General features: G+C 36.8%; 2 protein-coding genes across 10 annotated transcripts in view; one reads left to right on the forward strand and one right to left on the reverse strand.

The window, feature by feature from the left end:
• PDS5B (PDS5 cohesin associated factor B) overlaps positions 1-350 on the reverse strand; it is a 130,995-nt gene extending 130,645 nt beyond the window's left edge. Inside the window, exon 1 of one of the 2 annotated variants that reach the window (XM_072850372.1) lies at positions 226-350. The gene's annotated coding sequence lies outside the window, so the exon portion shown is untranslated. The other variant, XM_072850373.1, reaches the window with a different exon arrangement.
• The window catches only part of N4BP2L2 (NEDD4 binding protein 2 like 2), a 51,689-nt gene that overhangs the window by 193 nt on the left and 29,340 nt on the right, over positions 1-22,156 (forward strand). For 7 of the 8 annotated variants that reach the window (XR_012040432.1, XR_012040431.1, XR_012040430.1 and 4 more), the window contains exons 2-5: positions 2,572-4,016; positions 13,261-13,385; positions 18,707-18,795; positions 19,152-19,228. Coding sequence is in view for 5 of the 8 variants with exons in the window: in XM_072850377.1 (XP_072706478.1) it covers positions 2,572-4,016; positions 13,261-13,385; positions 18,707-18,795; positions 19,152-19,228 (1,736 nt within the window). In the remaining 3 variants the exon portion in view is untranslated. The remainder of the gene's footprint in view (positions 1-2,571; positions 4,017-13,260; positions 13,386-18,706; positions 18,796-19,151; positions 19,229-22,156) is intronic. The other variant, XM_072850381.1, reaches the window with a different exon arrangement.

Below are 22,156 nucleotides of genomic sequence, written 5' to 3' on the forward strand. Positions count from 1 at the left end.
ACCACCACTGCTGCCACCGACGTGTGGCAAAGGGGGACCGTGGCCGAGTGCTCGGGTCGCCGCGGCCGGGTGGGGAGGGCGGCAGTGCGGGGGCAGCGGTGTTGGCGCACAGGAGCCGACCGCTGAGGCTGTGGGGCATCGCTGCCGAGCTGAGGGAAGTGTGTGTGGGGCGGGGAGGGGGGTGCCTTACCCTGGGGGTGGTGAGGGAGCGGCTGACACACCTACCGGGAGTTGGGGCTGGCGGCTCCCGGCAGCCGCGCCTTCGCCTCAGGCACGCCGCTCCCAGCGGCGGCCTTGCCGCCGCCATCCCGGTGCGGGAGCAGCGCCTGCTTCCCCCGGCTCTGAGGTGGGGCCTGCCTCTGTGTGAAGGAGGCTGGCCTATGTGCTTTGCCGCCTCCATACCCAGAAAGAGGTGGTCACACAGGCAAAACCAAGCAATTCCGCCTGTCTTTAAGTTCTGCCACATGTGTCTTCTTTTTCCATTTGGAAATTTATTGTATAGGTGGAGCTTAAGGCCATGAGTAGTAACTTCATGTAACTTCAGTAACATGGTTGAGACTTCTGGATGTTTGGCAGGTTAAAGTGGTAATTTAGTGTTGCAGGTGCCAGCCAAATGAATCACATATGCCAGCTCAGGTTCACTGCTTACAACCAGTTCTTTACAGAAATACGTCATACCCTATCCAATTCAAGAGACAAGACTGTCGCTTAGATTGCACTTTCTCAGTACATACTTCCTCTGTTCTCCCCAAGAATGCAGGCGGAGATGCTTTTGCATGCAACTTCACTGTCTGAAAGGATAGCCACAGAAAGTCTGTTAAAGATTAGCAAGAAAGGATATTCCTGTGTGGGACAGTCACAGAGCAGCATTCTCCATCATTAGAGATATAGTTGTGCAGCAAGTGTTCACATACTCTCTGTTTGCATTCCACATCAGAGTATGTGCTTTGCTTAAACACCATCCCAGAAGACAGATGAGGACGTAGAAACTAATAAAGCAACTTTTTAATTCCAGTCCTGGTTTTGAGTGAAGGTAGAGTAACATTTTTGTATAGATGGGGGATAGAGTCCCCGATTCATATGATTATGTCATTCTTGTTTTCTAATTTACTAAAAAGAGACTGAGAAACTGAGAAGCTGGAAGTATGCATAAAATGTATATATGTTGAGAGGAGGAGAGACCATAGTACCCACAACGTTGTTCCACCAATTCTGGGGAAGAGGAATAGTTGCATGGCCATGTTTCTTCCCCTTCTGACATTAGTGCTGTCTTCCAAGTAGTAAAGTCAAATGCAAACAGTAAAATCTCCTTGGTTTAGACATTTGGAGGCTGAGGATGGCAAAATTTTCTTCCTTTGATGAGATCATGAGATGAGAAAGTGCCCAGAGTAACACCTTTTCTTGTCAGTTTTGCAAGTGAACATGAGATGATAAATGTTACTTACAAATCTTCCCTTAATACTACCTACAGATCCTTTTCAGATAAAGGAAAAAAAAACTTCATTTCTTGTCCAGAATGAAGAGCATGTGACATTTTATTAATATTTACTCCTAGAAAGTTGAATTGTTCACAAAAAGCAGCAGAATAAACCCCCTAATAGGAAAATACTTTCTTTCTTGTTTGGTACTGCATCTGTTTTGGTGGGGGGATTTGCTGAATAAACTACTTGGCACTTGATTTATAATAAAATGACTATTGCTTTTTATTGCATTCTGTCTAGACCTCTGGAATACAAAGGGAAATCCACGTAATTCTAACTAATAGATGGATAATGGCATGACTGCATGTCACAGTGGTTACTGCCATCTTGCTTTGTTTTTAATTGCTCTCGTTTTTCTGAATCTTTCTGGAACTTACTGGCTCATTCTTAGATTGCAATCTGTTTGGGGCAGGGATTGCTTTTTTGCGTTAGTTTTAGAAAACATACAACCAAGTGGTCTTGTTCCCTAACAAAGGTCTCTAGTTGTTCCGAAACCAGAAGCATAATAACAAATTGCAGATTTAAATTTAGGTCTTATTTGACTAGTACTGAATTATAAATGCCATCCAGCATCTGTTTGATTGGTGTTAAATTAATTAGTTGAGTTCAGTTTGTGTCACAGAAAATAATCCTTGTGATTGAAGTATTTGCATTTTTGTTGGTCATGTTAGTAGTGATTTCAGTCATCAGTTTGTGCATTGGAAATTGGCACGTTTGTGCTGTAAAAGAGATTGATAGCACTTGGCAGATTAACATAGGTCAGTAGAGAACACAGGTTGTTGATGTAATTCATTTTTCAAATATTCACATTTTAAAAGCATGATTTGTAAATTACTTAAGATATATCATAAAATGTGACTGCTAGATTGGTACAGCACTGATGTTTCTTTGCTAAAGATGTGCAATAATGTGGCAATTCTGTTTAAACACGACTTCCAGTAGGTGATGTCTGCTTTTCTTCTGGTTGAGTACATTTTAGTTGTGACTGTGGAGGGTCTGAGAGTGCATATCATAGGCCTGAATAACTTCTGCTTTTTTATACTTTACTTCAAAAATGTGCATGCTGATAATGTATTAATTTTTTTCTAAGATGCTTCATGCTGAAAGTAGAGTAAGGCTCTTGGACTGTCAGGATGAAATCGCAATTGAACCATGTTCTAAAAAAATGAAGTCAACAGAAGGGGCTTACGAGAAACTCTCTGATGATGATAACCAAGGTGTTCAAGAGGAAGTGGATGCTGAGAGAACATCAAATGATTTGATACCAGCGTATGCCTCAGATAACCAAGGGCAATATGAAATGCAGAATCAAGAGGAAATACTTACTGGTGTCTTGGGAACACTGAATGAAGTGCTTCCTGAATATAATCTAGCGCTTAGTCAGCCAATTGATTCAGAAACTGTGCAGAATGTAAATCCTCCATTTGCATCAATAAATGACACTAAAGTTGAAGAAAAGAAAGGCCCTTTTATTACAAATAGTGCTGGTGAAGATAATATTAGAAATAGCAGTGCATCATTCTTGGTAAATAGAAATGCATCAGATGGTGAGTTTTTTACAAGCACAGAATTTATTGGGCCGATTTACAAGCCTGTCGAAAGTAACAAACAGGACAAATCTGGTAGTTGCAATGAATGTAGAAGCAGTGAGGGAGATTGGAATGAATTGCATGAAAACAGAGCTAAAAGAAAGGAGGCAAAGAAGATGCAGACTATTTCTTCTGCTGTACCAGAAATAGATGATGAACTGGACCAGTTCTATAAAGAAATTCACCAGCTGGAAAATGAAAATTTAGATACTAATTTTCAGGAAAAAGAAAATAAAACTTCTCAGGAACAATACTCTCCATATAACTGTAGTCAAACCTCACAAGACGATTATCAACGCGTATTGTTGGGCAGCCCACAACCATTTTATGAGAATGGACAGTGTTTCTTTGGGGAACAGAACAATCAGAAAACAAGCAGTGAGCAGCAGTTTGTCGTGGAAACAAGTGGCTGGAAAACTGAAAATACCTTTAACGGACAAGTGGATTCTAAATATTGGAACTACTCAGTGCCTGAATTCAGACCTGCTTGGCAGTCAACAAAGTCTTTCATAGTACCTCAGGGACCTCTTCCTCCTAGATTCAACCATCAATTGCATTTTCAGATACTTAATTCCCCACCACAAAAACCAAATGCTCTCCCTTCTCAGAATGGTGAACTTTCTTACAAAAATTATGATGGTTACCATGGAAATACCGATATCAACAGTCATGGTCCATTGCTTGATCAAAGTACCAACTATGCTGGTGATATTGATACCCATACTACTCAGGTCTTCATAAATGTAAATAATGACCAGAACGGACTCCAAAATAATGGTTTCTGTGAAACCAGAGAAGAGTGTTGGAAGGATCCAAAAGCTGACAACACAGGAGGAGTGTACAGCTTTTCTTCCTTTCAGTTACCTGAAGAAAGATTTGGTTGTTCACAGAAATTGCTCCTCATCTTAAGAGGCCTACCTGGTTCGGGGAAATCAACACTTTCTCGGTAAGCAAAGATTTAAAGTTTGGGAAGCTTATTTGAATCAAAATTTTAAAGAATTAAAAAAAAAAATATCTGTAAGGACTTGGCAGACTTTGATATTTGTAAATTAGGCTATTAAACTGCAGTAATTTTTACTTAATGAGGACATGAGACAGTATATATTGAAAAAAATTGGGGTTTTTTGGTCTCCTTTAGAGCTTTGATGAACAGGAGCTGTTTTATGTTAAATTTAAAATGTTCTGTGTCCATTAAATTGCATAATCTCTTACTCTGAAACTTTCAGTTGTACTAGGATGTGATGGTCTGCCTCTTTTTTTTATTCTTAAATTCCTTCATTTAAAAAAATCTTTCGTCAAATCTAGCAGCATTAATTTGATTGAACCAGAAGTACTTTTTTATGCCCATGCAAAAATCTTCAAAGACCATTAGAAGAATTTTGCTAGTCTGAAAATACTTAATTTGTTTTCAGTGTGTTAATGAAAATGAGCATAATCTCATTTCCTTTTTTTCATACTGTGCTCTGTCAACTTATCTGTTTATTTGTGAACAACACGCAAGAAAATATTTTCCCTTAAAAATATACTTGTTGAAGTCTGACAGGTTAAAAGCAAGTACCACCTCCAACTTGGATTTTAACTTTTTTTTTTGGCCTAGTTTAAAAAGCACGTAAGTTGACATAGAGCACAGACACTATTTGTGTTAAGTGAAAATAGTTTTCTCTTGCACGCCAAAAAAAAAGTTACTATATCAGTACTTACTGATTGAGCTTCATCTAGAAACTGGACATCACAAATAGGATGGCTTCTGTGGTTATCTTCTGTTGTATGCTAAGAGTTTATTAAATAGATACATACAGTGATCATGTTTTTCCTTGGTTTATGTATAAAGGACTAAGCACGCTGTTTGGTTTTTACCCTGATATTTAGGAGACGGTGATATCCGTATCATAGAAGAATACCAATTAGAAATTTCTAGCTTACATATTTGTATAATTTTAACTATTAAATTTTCTAGTTACTGAGTGCTCTATTTTGCAGATCTGCATTTCTGAAGCTGCATGAGCCTATGTAGGTATTATTGCAGTAATTTCTTTAATGCATGAAGGCAACACAGAAAATTAAAAGAAAAAAAAACCCTGTGGGGAAAAAATGCTGCCTCATTCAGTGCACGAATTGGATAATACTTGATGTGAAGATATCTGATAGAATAGAATAGAATATTTTGTTTTCCATGTTTTGTGTGGTGAATTGTCTTTGAATCTTTCTCCAAATATGTTATTCGTATTATCTGAAATATTCTAAATATCTTCAGGTTTTTATGAACACATATTCTTACTTTTTTCATCTGTTGCTAGTGAGATCAATTACTAGTTTCATTTAACAGATGGGAAAGTGGGCACTATGAGATCAAGGTCAAGAATAGTCACCAAATTTGGGTGCAGAATTTGAACTGTGTGGGACTTGTTTTTCAGTGTATTCCATTATATGCAGTTTAATATAGTCAAAGCTTGGTTGCAATTGTTAATTCCCATGAAATCACGTCTCAGAGTCTCAGGTACCTGGTGGTGGGGGAATCCAGAATTAATGTCTACCTATGAGGAAAATATATGTATTATTAATTAAGCCTTATTCTTAAGGCTATAAGTTGACTGTGTTTGTGTGTGTAACATCATAGACTTCTGCACCATAGACTAGGACAGCAAATACAGTCTTCTGGTGTCATATTAGTACCCACAGGTATCTTTGCAGGCTTGGCATCTTTAGCACCTGCAGACAAACCTCTACTACTTGTGCTAGCAAAATGACTGTGAAGGAAAAGCAGAAAGGTGACATCATCTGTGTGGATCAGCACTAGAAGGGAATGAGATGCATCTTGCAAGTGGGTTTCCCAAGTATGAACTGACAGCAGAGCAGTAGTGAGACCCAGGAATCTTGAATTCCTATCTGGGTTTTATGCAAAGTGAGGGTTTGTAAGTACAGGCACTTTTCCTCCTGCTCCCAAACTTGACCCATGTCTGTCCTGAATCATCCACTGAAGTCTGTGTTTTGTTTTGACACTTCCATCCCAGCTGCTTGGAATCACAGGCATGTTTTTTGGAAGAGGCTTCTGGAGGTCAACTAGTCCATTGTTCTGCTTGGAGCAGGTTTATCACCATCGTTGGATCAGATCAGCTGTGTCTTTATCTAGCCTGGTCTTGAAAAACCGACAAATACAGAGTCCACAGTCTCCCCAAACTTTTCTGGTGCAGTACTACCTTCCTAGTAAAGAAGTTCTTCCTCATCTCCAAACTGAAGTTCCCAAGCCATAATTTGCCTGTGTTCTCCTCTGTTATGCCATGTGCTGTTACCTGATAGAACCTGACTCATCATCTTTGCAGTTTCCTTTCAGATAAGGGGATAGGCTTATTCACTCTAATAGGCTGATATCAGATGGCCTTTTACTGTCTGTATGGCCGGACTAAACAAGCCCAGCTAGTATTAACCTCTCCTCATAGGTTGTATGCCCGTAGCCATCTGTTCAACCCGTTCATGGTTTTCAGCATGTCGTTTGAACTGGGAAGCCCCAAGTGGACACAGTATTTCAGAACTGACCGCACAAGAGCCGGGTAGAGTGTGGATGATAGCTTCTGTTGATCTACTGGCCACATTTTCTCTAATAAAGCCCAGCATGTGGTTTGCTCTTATTCTGATGGGAGCAAACCATTTGCTCATCTCCAGTTTGATGTCCACTGTAATCCTCAGATCCTTTTCAGCGGAGCTGCTCAACCAGTTGCTTTCCATCCTATACTGATGCTTAGGTTTCTTTTTCACCAGTTGCAGAACTTTGCGCTTTTCCTTGTTGAGCTTCATGATGTTTTGCTTAGCCTGGTGCTCAAGTTTCTCAACGTCCTTCTGGATAGAAGCCCTGCTGTTCAGTATGTCAGGCATCACTTCCTATTTTGGTGTCATCTGCAAGTTCTCTGCCTCATCATCCAGGTTAACGATGAAGATACTGAAAAAAATGGTCCCACTGTCATCCCTTGCTGTACTCTGCTTGTTACTGACTGGGAGATGATGTCAGCAGCCTTAATAATTTCAAAGTATGCTACATTCATCACTCTGTCCTCATCCACAGAGGCAGCTGCTTCATCAGGGAGTGCATTCTGGTCAGTAAAGAATGATTTGTTGCAAAACCCACATTGACTCTTCCTGGTTACCTTAATTTCCTTCACATGTTTGGAAATAGATTCCAAGATGATGAGCTCCATTGTCTTTCCAGGAACTGAGGTTAGGTGAGGTTGAGCAGCCTTTAGTTCCTTGGGTCCTTGTCTTTACTTGCCTCAAATATGAGCATAACATTAACTGTTTCCTAGTCATTGGGGAGCTCCCCTCACCTCTTTGATTTATTTCCTGCCTTCACCTGACCTAGACAATCCCAGCCTCCTGAGGCTCATTCAAGTTCCTGTCTCTTTATCCATCTATTTCCAGTTTTGTTTTCCTATTGCTATGCAACCATGGCTTTTGATCTGTGCTTGCTAGCTTCACGTCTGCTCCTAAATTCTAAGCTGATTTCTCAGTTCCTTCTTCTCTGCCCCACTTTCTTCCCAGATTCATCTTGTCACTGTTTCAGCTGTTGGTATTATCTCATTCCCAGCTTCATTGTACCAATTTCTTCCTTGCACTTCACTCTTTCCCTTATCCCTATTTCCTAGCCCTGCTGCCAGTACCAAGTTGCATGTTCCAGTTGTTTGTTCCAAGTTGCATGTTCCAAGTTGTTTGTACCATAATGCTTCCCATGTCCTTCCTATTTTAGGCCAATTTTTTTCCTTCTCTTGCCATTCTTAAAACTGTGTTGGGAGAAATGTGTTCTTGGAATGCAGTATTGGTACTGAATCAGCTTCCTGCCACTACAAGAATGCTCTGTTTGGGAATGGGCTTACTGGAGTGAGATTCTTTGCATTTTCTGCTCTACTTTGTACAAAAATGAGTACTTTTTCACTATTATTTTCTGTGCACATGACATTTTAGAGTCCTACAGCTTGGTCAGATTTACAAAAAAATTTTGCAGGAAAACCAAACGCATGTGCTTTGCCAGATTTAACTTCCTCAATCCAAAGCTGCTCAGAGAAAAGCTTGGAATAACGAAACATGATAAAAATGCTGTATTTCTTCCTTGGTTTTAGAAGTGATTGACCATTTAGTTAGAAATTTTCTAAAACAACTTGGCCAGACAGATACCCAGCAATGATATCTTTAGCCCAAGTAACAAAAGTCTGCTACAATTAGAAGTAGATGATAATGTGATTTTATAATGCTGGAAAAAGTTACAAGACTTGGATTTTTAGGATATTTTGCTACTGAACTTGGCAGCAATTGCAATTTTCCATTCCACCATAAACATCTGAACATGAATTTGAATAAAAAGGAGCTTAATGAGGTTGAAAGAACAAATATTGGTGTAATTTAAGAAGTACATTTTGAATTAAATCCACTATCAGGAGTATATAAAGACAGTCATCTTTTCCTGGGGCTTGATCTTCTGAATGGAGGAGTTAAAAAGTTAGTATTTGTAGCTGAGTGTAGAAACAGTTGTGTGCTGTTGTTTCTAATGATGTATTTCTTTAAACAGTGTTACGAGCACTGCTTTTAAAGTAGCATTTACATAGCTTAGTAATACTATAGATTTTAACATGATATTCAGTTATTGCCTATTTTTTTCCTCATCTGTGATATGTTAGCTATTTTAAATAGGTGAATTATTAGATTCTAAGAGATCATCTTTATTATAAAATAATCTGTGAAAGTAGGTGAACCAGGATGCAGGTTGTGGGACCATTTTAGTTTTGAAGAAAAATTAAGGCAGGATTTATGTGTGCGTGTGCACTGGAAAAAAATGTGTTTTGGTTTGGCGACTAGTTAAAATGAACATTTTGGTTTCAAGGTGAGTTTTGTACGACGAGCTAATATCTTCTGTTAGATCAGATAGCATGTCTGGAAAAAGTAGGTAAGCTGCTTTAATTTTTATATCTGCTTTAATTTCACTGTCCTACTATGCTCAAAGGTGGGTGTTCAATTGTAGGGAAGGTTTAGGGTGAAAAAGCTGGATTACAGCAGTTGGATAATACTGCTACTCGTTTCAGGCATGTGCACATATTGATGCTGACTGATTTATAATTTGACTGTCTTTAGAAATGTCTTTATCTTATTTTTTTTGCTTTCTCCATCTCTCAAAAGTGGAATATCATCTCTTTGTGGGTTTTAGATAGTAATGATGCTTTCTTTGCATAGATGTGCTTTTTGTTGTTTCTGTTTCCGGTTCGTGAGCTTGGGATAAATTTTATTTCCAAATACAAATTAGAAATATGTGAATTATTCCATATGACATTGACAAGTATGTTTGTGTTCTAAATTTTACAAGTTTAAATACTATGAATTCTGAAAGAGGTCATTGTCAGGCTTTTAAGATCTTATGTTTTATGATTTAATTTCACAATTTAGAAACGGGCTGCTATCATTGCTGTAATAATTGAAGTTTCAGTTCATAAACTCATTACTTTGTGATAGCTTGTGTGTTGTGTATAGGGTAAGGGTTCTGTTACTCTGGCCTCTCTGATGGTCACTTTGCCTTCCTAAATTCTGTAGTTTTAAGATTATTCTTGGAAACACAGTTTGCTGTATTAAATCTGTTATATCTGTTATATAAGTTCATAAATAAATTGTGGACTTCAAGGAAAAATAACAAAATAATTCAAGAATAAACTTTGTTGATGGGTTTGCAAGATTCCCGAACTCTTGCCATTGTGTTTCTTTATTGCTACAACTAATGATGTTTGGAAGATACGACAGAAGAATTTGAGTAGGTGAATTATTCTTCAGAACACTGAGCAAACAGAGTCAGTTCCTAAAAATAAAAATGAATGCCCCATTAGTCCCATTAGTGTTGATTCATCAGTTCATATATATTCTTACAGAAACCTGATGGTCAGGCTCTTAGGAGCTGTAGGGGTGTGTCTATCTACTCAGCTAGTAGAAGAATCCCAGTTATTATGTGCTATCTTTTTTATAAAGTCAGATGATCCTTACTCTAAGATGTGTGTATATACATTCAGCACACAAAAAGGGACTGTGGAAGATGGATCCAGTTTTTCTAGCATTATTAATTGGCAAATGTAGCATGCTGTAAATAAGAAAATTGGGCCATGTTGAAATCATGGCCAAGTAACTTAATGAATATAAATTCCTGTTAAATATTTTATACAAGAGAGGAATAGATATGAAAAAATGCTGTTGTCTGTGGTGTGTATGATTTACTGGTGCCATTTTATCTACTTAGGACAAAAATAGGCTTTGAATCCTTCTGTGCTCTCCTAAACCCATGTAATATGCATCCTATTAAAAGACCTAGCCTCTAACAAAAATAAGTATTGAACAATGTCCAAAAAAAGTGGCTGTACTTTTGGTTTATCATGCTCTGCTTTCTGAAATAGCATTGCTATTTATCCTGAGGTAACCTTAATACTCTGGAAAAGGGAGAAAGAGCAAGAAGGAAGAAAACAGCTTGTATGCAGCTTTGATCATGTTACTCAACAGTTGCATCATTAGTAGTTTCTTCTGGTCCTCAGTAATCTGAATTTTGTTGTTACAACTCTTTGTATTTTAAAAGCAAAAATAACCAACAACATAGTTGTGGGACAATAAAAGTGTAGGAATGTAAGTTAATATATAATACAGTGTCCCAGGCTTTAAACTATGATCCATAACAGGTCTGGTGTTGTGACAGGTGGCAAAACATAGCAAATTCCTTGTGTAGGAATTAAACTTAAGTAGCTCTTCTTGCAGATACATATAGGAAAGCTTGGTAACTTAGAACTAACATACATTTGTTTCCCTACATTATTTGGGATTTGGCCAGTTCTTTTCTGTTTCTGCCACCTCACCAGTAGTGCATCCTACATACTGCTAGTGCAGTTTGGTTTTTCTAGTCTTTAGGTACATTGCCTATTTCTGAGCTGAAATAGTTGCCTAAATTTCCATAGGACAGTGATATCTGAGTGTTGCAAAGATCTATAAATGCTCTGTGGCACTAACTGGCTGTTTTCTATTTTGAAATTTAAATATACTATAGAAAACAAAAATAGTCAAGGAGGTTTTGTAATCACACTAATTCTTTAGATCAGACTTTAAACAGAATTGTACTGTTACCTCAGTTTTACAGGGTTTTCCTTTAAACCCCAGTTTCCAAGGACACTCTGAAAATAAAGTTTACATTTGGCAGAATGGGGATTGCTCATTGGGATGGTTTAATGTGGATTTGATTTGACAGAGATTCTGATATTATTGATCAGCCAGCAGTTAGTTATGTCCTGTAACTTTGCTATAATCAGTTTCTCTGACTCACAGGTATTTGTTGGTGTGCCTGGTCAACATATCGGATGAATTTTAGTTAAATCCAAAAGTCAGCTCTGTGATGCTTCCAGAAGGTGGGACTGTGGCATTTCATGACAATGCAGTTACAGAATTCTAGAAAAGCTTAATGGATTTTTGTAGTATTCCTACATCACCCATTACGATAACTTCTGTAATTAATAAACATATTATCAGTAATATAAAATATTACAACATAGAGTAAAAATAAACATGTTAACAGTCAACATGGCAACTGTCGCTCTGAGTTCCCCTTTTTACCCTCATTGGCTTCCTCACAGTGTCTTTTATTGTTTGCTAAAGTATACTGAAATTTCTCCCATAATCTTTAATGTTAGCTGTGCAAGAAGCAGAATGTAATGCAACTTATTCTGACCTACAAATGAAGTAAACTTCTAGCCAGTAAAATATTTATGTTGCTTGGAAATGGCAGGCCTAAAAGACTGGGTAAATGTGAAATTTGCGTTGCAATCTTTTTCTCTTTTTTATCTTTATGGATTCTAATTTGAATCTCTGCATTTTATCCATTTGTTTACAAATTTGTTTTGCTTTGGTTTGTCTGCTTGTTTTTCCCCCCATAATAATTCATAGTATTTTTGAGAGAATATTCTGTCAGATTTTGTTGAAATTGGTCTATATGTCCAGAAGTCACCATGGAATGGCATTGCCTTAGGAAACCAAGGTAAAACACTCTAATCAACTGGTTTAAGTGATTTGAGAAGTGATTGTTTTTCTCCTGATTTGAAGTAATACGTGCAGGGATAGTAAAAGGCATGGCTTTCCTATCACCCTCTTAGCACTAAAGTATGAATGATAGGGAAAAACAATATCATTCCCTGATAGAAACTGAGATATGAAAAAATCCTATCTTAAATTTCTTGTCATCTATTAGACTGAAACTACAGTTCTACAAGATATGGTAACCCGTGTAGCAGCTTACTGCTGCTCAACCAGGGGAGGTCTCCATTGATAGTTAGCCGCTTTTAATGTATCACCTTTGGGGGCCTTTTCTTAAATAGGCTCAACTGCTAAAGCTTCAGAAAAGTAACCTGGGGGAAAAAAAAAAAAAAAAAGGATTGCTTTCTTCTGAGTATGAATTCCAGTGGCTTATAGATCCAGTGAGTGCTAGAGTTGATGAGAAAATAGAGGCAAGTAAGACTGTGTCACCAGGATTGGGAGAGAAGACATAGAACTGGAATAGAAGAGTATAGGATCTTGAAGGCCACTCTTCTGTAATCCTGACTTTCATTAGTAGGACAATCTTGAAAGTTTGCGATCTTTCATTTTTTTTTCTGAAAATAGGGAAATTGCTGTAAACATTAGTAGGCTTTTCTGCTGTTCCTGTTCAACTCACATTGTATGTGCAAGCAGCATGGGCAAAGGTCAGAAGAGGGCATGCTAAGAGTTCAAGATGCTGAAAAAAGATTTAAACATCCAGTTCATTTCTCAGCTGCATCCAGATTCCTCATGATCAGATGGGTTTCTAGAGATAATTCCAAATGAAAATTGATATGGAAAATGTTAGTAAATACATTAAATTACCATGAGGTACTTAGAACTTACTGCAATGTAACCATAACTTAGATGGGTGCAAACATCTCTTGGGAGTGGAGGAGAAGAAACAACAAATACAGAAATAGTAGAGAGGGGGGAAATATATTGCTTTAATTTGGATTAGAATTATTGGTAGTCCATATGAGTGTACTTTTATAAACCTGTTTGCAAGAAGTTCAGAAGTAGGGCATAGGTAAATTTATTTTAGCTATATTTTTTTCTGTGTCTGTCTTTTTTTCTATCTGCAAAATAAAAGTTAAAATATTTTTGTGTTTTCCTTTGTTTAACAGTGTTCTGCTTGGTCAAAGCCATGATGGCATTGTATTCAGCACCGATGATTATTTTCGTCATCAAGATGGATATACATATAATGCTGCTCAGCTTGGTGATGCCCATGACTGGAACCAGAAGAGAGGTTTGAATGCATAAGAGGAATCCTATTCAATTATGCTTGTATTTAGAAAATAGAAGTATAGCTTAACATGCATGTGTGTTAATAGTCTATATGAAAAGGAGTATTTATATATATATTTTATTACAGAGTATCTAGAAGTATATATTTAAAGTATTATTTTAATTAATGTGTGTATATATACATTAAAATTTGAACTTATAGAAGGTTCAGAGTTAAAAATAGAAAATCTCTCTTCTTTGTGCTATTACCTGCTGATTTGTTACATTTGATACTAGTATCTTGATCAGAACTAAACCTTTTTAATGCTGACAGCAGCAGAGTATCCTATTTTTTTCCAGTATCTTTCCTGATCTGAGGTTCATCCAAAACTTAAGGAATTCCTTTCTGAGGAAGATTTTAGTTCACTTGTGTAGATTAACAGCTTTAGTAAGTCACCTTTCTTAATACCTAGCAGTGTCCAAAGGTTGGGTTTAATTGGTAAGGAAGTAGATACCTGGGGTGAGAAGGGTAGCAGACAGATTCTTGCTCTTTCTGTAGCAGTTTTCTAAGAATCTCATTATCTGTTTGATCTGCATCAAGGAGTGGACAAATGGAACAACTCCATCGCCTGTGCATGCAGATTACTCTCTGTGCTGCAGTGTCTCAAGCAGAAGCTTCCTTCCTGTCTAGAGGACTGCTTCTTCGCATCAAAAGATACAGAGGGCCAAGGAAAACAAATACATTCTCCCCTTTCCTCCCACCCTCACCCTAATGCAAAGTTTATGACACATCACGGAACACTTCTGTATTAACAGTGAAGGAATTTTTTAGAGCAATCATTAGAATATCAATTATAAAGAGCACTTTTGAGGTTGGAGTGCAGCAATAATAAGTACTTTGAATGAAGTTCCCAGTAGGAGCCTAAGGAGCGGAAGAGTTGATAAGGTAGCAGCTTATGGATGAGAGGACTCAACGCTTCACAATTATAAGACCACCAAAAAATTCTCACTTGATAATGGCTTCTAGCTCTTTCTGACTAGATCTTAAGATCTCTCTAGTTCTGTATCACTTAGTTACACAGTGTTTTTGCTAACCAGAACAGTATATAATTCAGTTATTCAGTGATGTTGATAGCAAGAACAAGAACAGCTGTGCTGTGTTGTATAGAACACCCCCCACTGCGAAACATTTGACAGAATAGCTTTGGGTTGAAGTTATACTCAATTCTTACCTCCTGCTTTGACTAGATAGAGAGCTCTCTGACCTGAAGTACTTCAGAAGCTCTTGCTTTCATTTGTGTGTGGATCCTTGAAATACATGAAATGAGAACTTCAGGGGAATGGTAATCCTGATTTTTGGGATTCTTGTCTGATGAGTAAGTCTAGGTTAAAATTTTATATAGATTATATCAGCTGCATAAATTATTTATATATTTGTCATATTCCTATGACAACATATTTAGCTAGAGCTTTATAGTCCTCATGTCTGAATTATGGAGAAGGCAAAAATTTACTTTGTTCACAAATGAGAAAATTATTGTGTTAAAATTATCCTCTACCCCATTTTTGGGGAAGGAGTGAATCTATGATATAGTAAGTATAAGAAAAAAATAGTTACAAGTGAGACCCATTAGAGAAAAAAATTAATTAATTTTAGGTGAACAGAATCTCAAACTCTCAAATGTTTATAAGGCAGTGAATTACATACCTTGATACTAAAACATATACACATTTAGTGGGAAGGTTGTAAGGTCAAGTGCGCAAATATTAGATACTAGAATTAATACTAGAATTAATTTGCCACTGTGACTTTAATTGTGAAATCAATGTCACTCTTGCAGGGTTTTAGGCCCTCTCAGTTCACTTTTGTGGCTTTGCTAAGTGTCTCCTATTTTAGTTCATCGTGCCACTTCTACTGGAACTTTTGGCTGCCTTCGATGTGTTTTTAACATTGTTGACTTGACAGGTCGAGTTGGGATTTATCTGCTTTTTAAACTCTGTTTCTGTTTGGTTTGGTTTTGACAGTGGCTAATAAAATCAATTAATTAGTAACTTTTCTACTTTTAAACAAAACTTTATCTATTATATCAATACACTTAGCACTTAGATCCATAGTGAAAACAAAATGGTAGAATATGTAAGTGGGTTGTAGCTATAATAATCTTTCTTCACAAGCTTTTGTAAATTAATGATGGTCCCATTATCTTCATTACAAAATTGGCTATTCTCTTGCTACCTATATGAATCTTTTCTGAAATGCATATTTCAGGATTTTTCCCTTGTTTCTGTCAGCCTACTAGTTTTCTTTTCTAGATTTGGGTTTCAGAAAGATCATTTCTGCTAGGTTAATGCAGCCAGGGCAATATATTTTTCTTTTTTTTTTAGTAGCTTTTCCCATCAATTCTTAGTGCTCTGTTGGAACCTATTTTGTCTTTGCTTTTTTCCTCCCTTCCATCTACAAAGTTACTTCCCAGCCTATTCATTTAATTTCTTCCCATTGTATGGATTGACTTCCGTGAAGATAAATCCCTAGTTCTCTCCAATAACTTAGGGTTTTATTTCCTTCAGATCCCTGCTTCACTCAGTGTACAGATTGAGCAGTGTTCGCTAAATGGGCAGGTATTCAACAGATGTATTTTTTTAATCCTTGCACTCATTGTGGATCTCGCTTTTCATTTAATGCATACGATTTTAACTTTGTTTAAAGGAACATTATTAATTCTCCTGGAAACTTTTTTGTATGAGTGTTATTTTGGTATTTTGAGCTTCACATATTTCAGTTCTTTCATCTAGTTCATCATCTTAACTTTCCTGTGAGCACTAGTGGCATTATATTCTGAATTTTTCATTGGCAAGCTAAGGCATGGTTGCTAAAAACATCTTCCTATTTTGGATGCCAAACTTAACAATTTAGATATTTTCTTCAGGATATGTAGTAGTAATTAAACTTCATATATTCAGAATAAATTTTCACTGTCTTCATATTCAGATAAGTTCATATCACTTCTGTAAGTGATACCTGTAACTTTTGAAATTGGGCAGCCAGAAAATGAAGATCATGCAAAGTAGCGGCCACTTGGAAAGAGGTGGGATTATGTTCAAGAATATTCACCAAAAGATGATCCTTCTCCCTTTGCAGTCATCCTGACTTACTCATTATTTATCTCACAATTACTTAAAAAAAAAAAAAAAAAAGAATGCTTGGGTCATGCTGATGATCTGATACATACCCCCGAATCAACTACAGAACAAGTCCATCACATGTGCGGTAGGAGTATAGGGGAGGAAATAGTGCACAAACATGTATTTAAGGACAGTATGCAGTATGGTAATACATATGCCTTATAATTACTGCACACCTAGCCTTAATTCAGGTATTTACTAAGGTTCAGAGTTTTGCTTTGCAACCATAATGCCTTTTTTTTTTTTTTTTTTTGCTTTTGCACCCTTTCTGTGTCTTTTAAAAGGAGGACTGAATCCTTGTTCTTTTCCTGCAAGAATTTTGAAATGTAAAATTCTTGATGAGTTTGTGGCCCACATTGCTAGTACTGCTTAGAACTAACTGAAAAAAAATTTTTTTTTTCCCTTGGCTTCAATGTGTAGCATCAGAGCAATTGATTTTTTTTTTAAATGGAATTCATCTTCACAATGCTTCTGTAAAATAGATAAAGAATTATTACTATGTTTTTACTGATTAACTGAGGCACAAAGAAGCTGAGGACTAGATTTTATAAATGCCTTACTTTCAATTGTAAGATGCTTTGGAGTAGTTGTAGGAGGAGTTGAGGAATCTTCATGAATCCGATAATCATAAGTTAGAAATCTGCTTCTCCATCTCGCTTAGTTTCAGGCTGCAAAAAGAACCTCATTTTCTGATTCATGCACAAAGTAGTTCTTTTCTAAAGATTTAAAAGTTGTGTCCCTTTCTGCAAAGAACGGCAGAGGTCTTGCTTTCAAAATAAAAAGGTGAAGGAACTTAAAACAATGAAAATTTAGGTAGCCCATTTGTCCCAAAAGTGGAATACTCAAGTACCCTCTCCAGGTATTCTTCTCTGCAGGAGTTCCTTCTGAACTTCTGGTAAGAATAGCTTAACTGCTGTCCTGATTTGTATAAAATGGAGGTAGATATCAAGCTCATAAGGGTATAGAACTTGAGTTTTTCACTTCCTTGGGTAAGTCTTTGTAGCATTATGTAGAAGCTGAATGTCATAATCATGCTTTCCAGATGTACTCAAAAAAAAGTGGTTGTGCAATGTTTTTTTCAGGGACAAATCCGTAATGTGAGTTAGGAGTCCTCTGGGAACGCTTTCTGGACTGTGTAAGGGATTTAGAAGAGTGCTTGATCTCAAGATCAAAGTTAGGGTTAGGCATAAGGTAGCTGCTTAATTGATTTATCAAGACTGAAGCAGTCTTGAGCTTGCGAAGAGGTAACCATTTTAGGCGTCAGGATAACATTAAAATGTTTTCTGTGCTGTGGAGCTGATGAATCTCAGGTAGCCAACAGATTTGCATGTTTTGTCCCCTAAACTCCTCCAACCAAATTCAGTTCTGCACTGTAATCTCTAGGATGCGTCTGCTGGGTAAGAAGCAGTATACTCTTGCTGGTCCAAAGTTAGAAGCATGCTACTGTGTAAGTGTCCTGCCAAACAAATTGCATCATGACTGTGCTCTGTCTGTCTTTCCGTCAATAAAGACGATAATTTGGGTATGCCTCCTTACCAGTTGCTGTTTTGTAGAACTCGGAAGCAGCTTATTATTCCTGAAGCTTCTGCCCTCTTTTGGATTTGGTGGAAATTGGCCAGTGAGTTCAAACATTATTCAAGTAAAGACAGCATGGTTTTAATTTTTTTTTTTAATAGATCTCAGAAATATTTGATATGTGATGCCTTTCTGTGAAGATCACCTATTTCTTAGCATTTTGTTGGAGAACAACTGCAATACCTAACCACAGGTCTCAGTTATGAATGCACCATATGTTATCCATCAGGGCTGATAAAGCTGGAACCAGGATATAGTTTCTTGCCGGGATCTCTATACTCAGGAGGACACAGACTTTCAGCAGTTCTGTTGTGTTCCTTTGACTTCTACACTTCCCATCTACCCCTTTGCATCGGTTCACCACCAGCTCTTTTTTGTGCCATTCACTTAAATTTTTCTTACCTTCTTGCTTCTACTTCTTTCCATTTCTGTCTCTACCTCTCAATGCTTTTATTCCTTTTCTTAGAACAGTGTGTTTCAGTCAGACTACATTAGTGCAAAAACCATCTGGAACAGTTTATTTACATTTACCGTTTTATTTGAGGTACATAGTTGTTTATTAACTTGCACTATTTTTCATTGCAGCAAAGCAAGCAATGGAGCAGGGAAAATCTCCAGTTATAATAGACAACACTAATACTCAAGCCTGGGAAATGAAACCATACGTGGAAGTGGTAGGTTTTGTTGTGTGATTATATAATCTGTTACAACTTTTCAAACTTATCCTTACATAGGATAAGTTGGTCTGTTTTGTCCAGAAACATTTTCCTTACTCAAGTTTCTAAAGAGAGACTGCTTATTGATATGATCAGTAATTGGTATGGCAATAGTTCAGACCAATTTAAAGATTGACTTGATCTAATCTGTTTAGCCTGGAATGAAAGCTAAGACGGGTTGGGGGTAAGGGAAGTTCAGCGTGCTACCACTGTAGGGTTAACTACATCTGTTTATCATACTGGTCTATAAACTTTTTGTTACATTTTAGGTAATAATGATACACATGTATCACATTTTTCTTTGCTTGCTGCAGGCTCTAGAAAAGGGATACAGAGTGGAGTTCCATGAGCCAGATACTTGGTGGAAGTTTGATCCTGAAGAATTAGAAAAGTAAGGTTTATATTACAGAAATAATTGTACTTATATTTGTCTGTCTATCTATCTCTATATATGCACACATAAATATATATGTAGTACATTATATTTTATTCTGTATCTTATTTTATGTATAAATATAGTACTTATACTAGTATAAAATGTATTTTATTTGAATAGGCATTTTAAGATATACCTTTAAATGGAAATGTTATGGATGAACAGACAAATAAATAGAGGTCCTGTCCTGTTGGCCCAAAAAGTCGATATTAAAATTTTGTTGGATGTGAGTAGAAAAATCATTGACCCCTGTGAGAATCGCTGCTATTATAATGAATAAGTATTCTGAGAAATTTGTTGCTACAAAACGCTGACGGCAAGAAACAGGTAGAAGGCAAAAAGAAATTATGCATTTTGCAGGGAGTGCCTCAATATAAGTGCTTTGTTTTGTTTAGTTTTATAGATGTCTCAGTGTCAAAGAACAACAGTCCATTACTAATCAGTAAAGGTTAAAAAGAAAGCTCATATTTTAGATTATTTTATTGCAAGATTTTGTGAAATTGTGCCCAGTCTTCAGAGGATCTGACTTAGAGTACTGTTGGACATAGGTCATTGGACTTCTGGGTTGTGAGAGTGCCTGGGAAGCTCCTTATTATTCCTGGTTAATGTCTCTTGTCTCAGATGTATCTGCTTTAGGAATCTATGAGGTATCAAACCAATTTAGGGATATTTCATTGTTTGAAATGTAATATAATATTTTAATGGTTGATGACAAAGAGTTCTTTCACTGATTGTCATTTTATATGCTTCCAACTGACTTTGTAAAGCAGCCTCTACAATGCACGAAGTATGTGTGTATAATACTTACATTACTGACTTGGACTTTATTGTGTTTATAAATCTTTTAAAGTTTTCACCTTTTGCTCCTAAGCCACCACTAACTTATTTTTAGAGATGGAGTCCTCTCTCTGTAGGATGAATTCTAGTAAGTTTTTCAAGTTTGGGGAGCAGCACAACCAGGTTAGGAAACTGTCTTAGTAATCAGGCATTTCTAAGATGTTTGGTGTGAGATTTCCATTACATGAGACAGACTAATTTTCCAGGAAAATTCATGTTTTCACATGGCCTTAACAGGTGACAGGATAAACAAATGTGAAGTGTGGTTACCATTGAATTTTATTGTCCAGTCATTATTGTGTCCATCCCATTTATTGTCCATCCAATTGTAAGAGTAAAGTTTATATCTTTCCCAAAACCAAAGGAAAACCCTTGAACTGTGAAGTGCTTGCTACCAGTTCTTAAGAGCTTCCTAGAAATGTTTTAGCAGCTCCAGTTGCTTTAAATATTTGAATAGAGGCCCATTGTCTGGAAACTTTATTTTTTGAGAGTTTAGGAAAAGTGGTAGTGTGAGGTTTCATTTTGTTTTTCAATTGCTTGTGGAGAGAGCTCATTTTTTAAGTTTGGTGTTTTGTTTTTTTTTTCCCCATATTCGTGTGTTTGGGAAATAGATAATGATAGAGATGTTATTGTAGTTTTGGGATTCCCCTTATGAATTTTGAGCTCAACATTTTGTGCGGTACCTGGGCAAACACTATGCTAATAATAAATTTGGGTAATTTTATTAGTTGTCTGGAGTCATACATTCTAATTCCCTCCTAAACAGGATCACTTAAGACTCTTTGTTTCTGGCAGTTGGAATAAAAAATACACTACCTCCTACTTCAATTAGCAAAAGCCTTTTCTTATATTTTAGATACCTGCTCCTCATTTATTTGCTTTTAGTGGTGCTGTCTAGATTGTTAGTAACTTTTATCAAGTGATACGTCAGTATTCTAGAAGTCAGGTGCATTTCTGGATACTATTTTTATGGGGTTGTTTCTGCCAGCGCTTAGTGTGCTTGAGAAATCTGTGAAAAGGCTCTCTAGGTCAACACTGGATTAATTCTTGATGTCAAGAACATGACAGGTGTTTTAGTGTGGAATAGGTGTCAGTGTCTTTTTCTTCCTGTGTGCTTGTGAGGTACAAATTACCTCTAGAGTCACTCATGAGTGATTTTGCTTTTAGTTTAGTTTTGTGCACATAGCTTTTGTGAAAACATCTTGACTCCGCAGACACTTGTCTTGCGGTAGTGCTCAAGACTTACTGCATAGCATTTAGACCTTTATACAAAAGATTTTGTAGCTTGGTACCATTTTTAGGAAATCTTGAAAACTGCAGGTAAGAGAACAAATGAGTGGCAAAGTCACTGGTAGAAGAGAAATATTTTTATTATTTTCTTTTTTAAGTGTTTAATAAGTGTTGGATGAAAAAATTACCCTCTGTCATGTTTGTATGCTTTCTGAGTAGCTGGTCCGTTGGGAACTAGGACTTTAAAAAAAAAAAGTATATGTTTGGTTCAAGCTTTTTGTGAATAACAGGTATCCTGTGTATAATCTATATTTTGGGACAGATGTTTTAATTTTAAAAAAAGATAGATGCTGTGTAACTTCACACAAGTGAAAAGCAAACGTGTTTAATATAATCTTTTTTCCTTCAGTATGCTCATAAAACTGCAATTTGGTATTGACTTCATTAAACTTGTGCTGATTCTTTGAAGTAGTCATGTTTATGCAGGATTACTTTGCCAGTATATTGGTATGTAAGATTCTTTTAGGGTAGAAGCATTTAATAGTGACAGAACTTTGCTTTTATCAATAGATTCTGTGTTCCTCCAAGCAAAACCAGCTTCCAAAGCATAACTATCTGTTAGAAGCTTTTGCTGGTATGTCTGTATTGGTTAAGGATAGATGGCTTTATGCTCTTTCAGCATAGCTAAGCTGCCAAAGGATGAGTGAAGACATGCCTGAAGAGGAGATCCCAGTATTAAATGACAATATACAGCAGATTAGTTTCCTTTTTTAAATTAATTTCTATGCTTGATGTGATTTTGCTGTTGGTGTGATT

This window comes from Ciconia boyciana, chromosome 1 (assembly GCF_034638445.1).
Source record: "Ciconia boyciana chromosome 1, ASM3463844v1, whole genome shotgun sequence".
Taxonomy (NCBI): Eukaryota; Metazoa; Chordata; class Aves; order Ciconiiformes; family Ciconiidae; genus Ciconia; species Ciconia boyciana.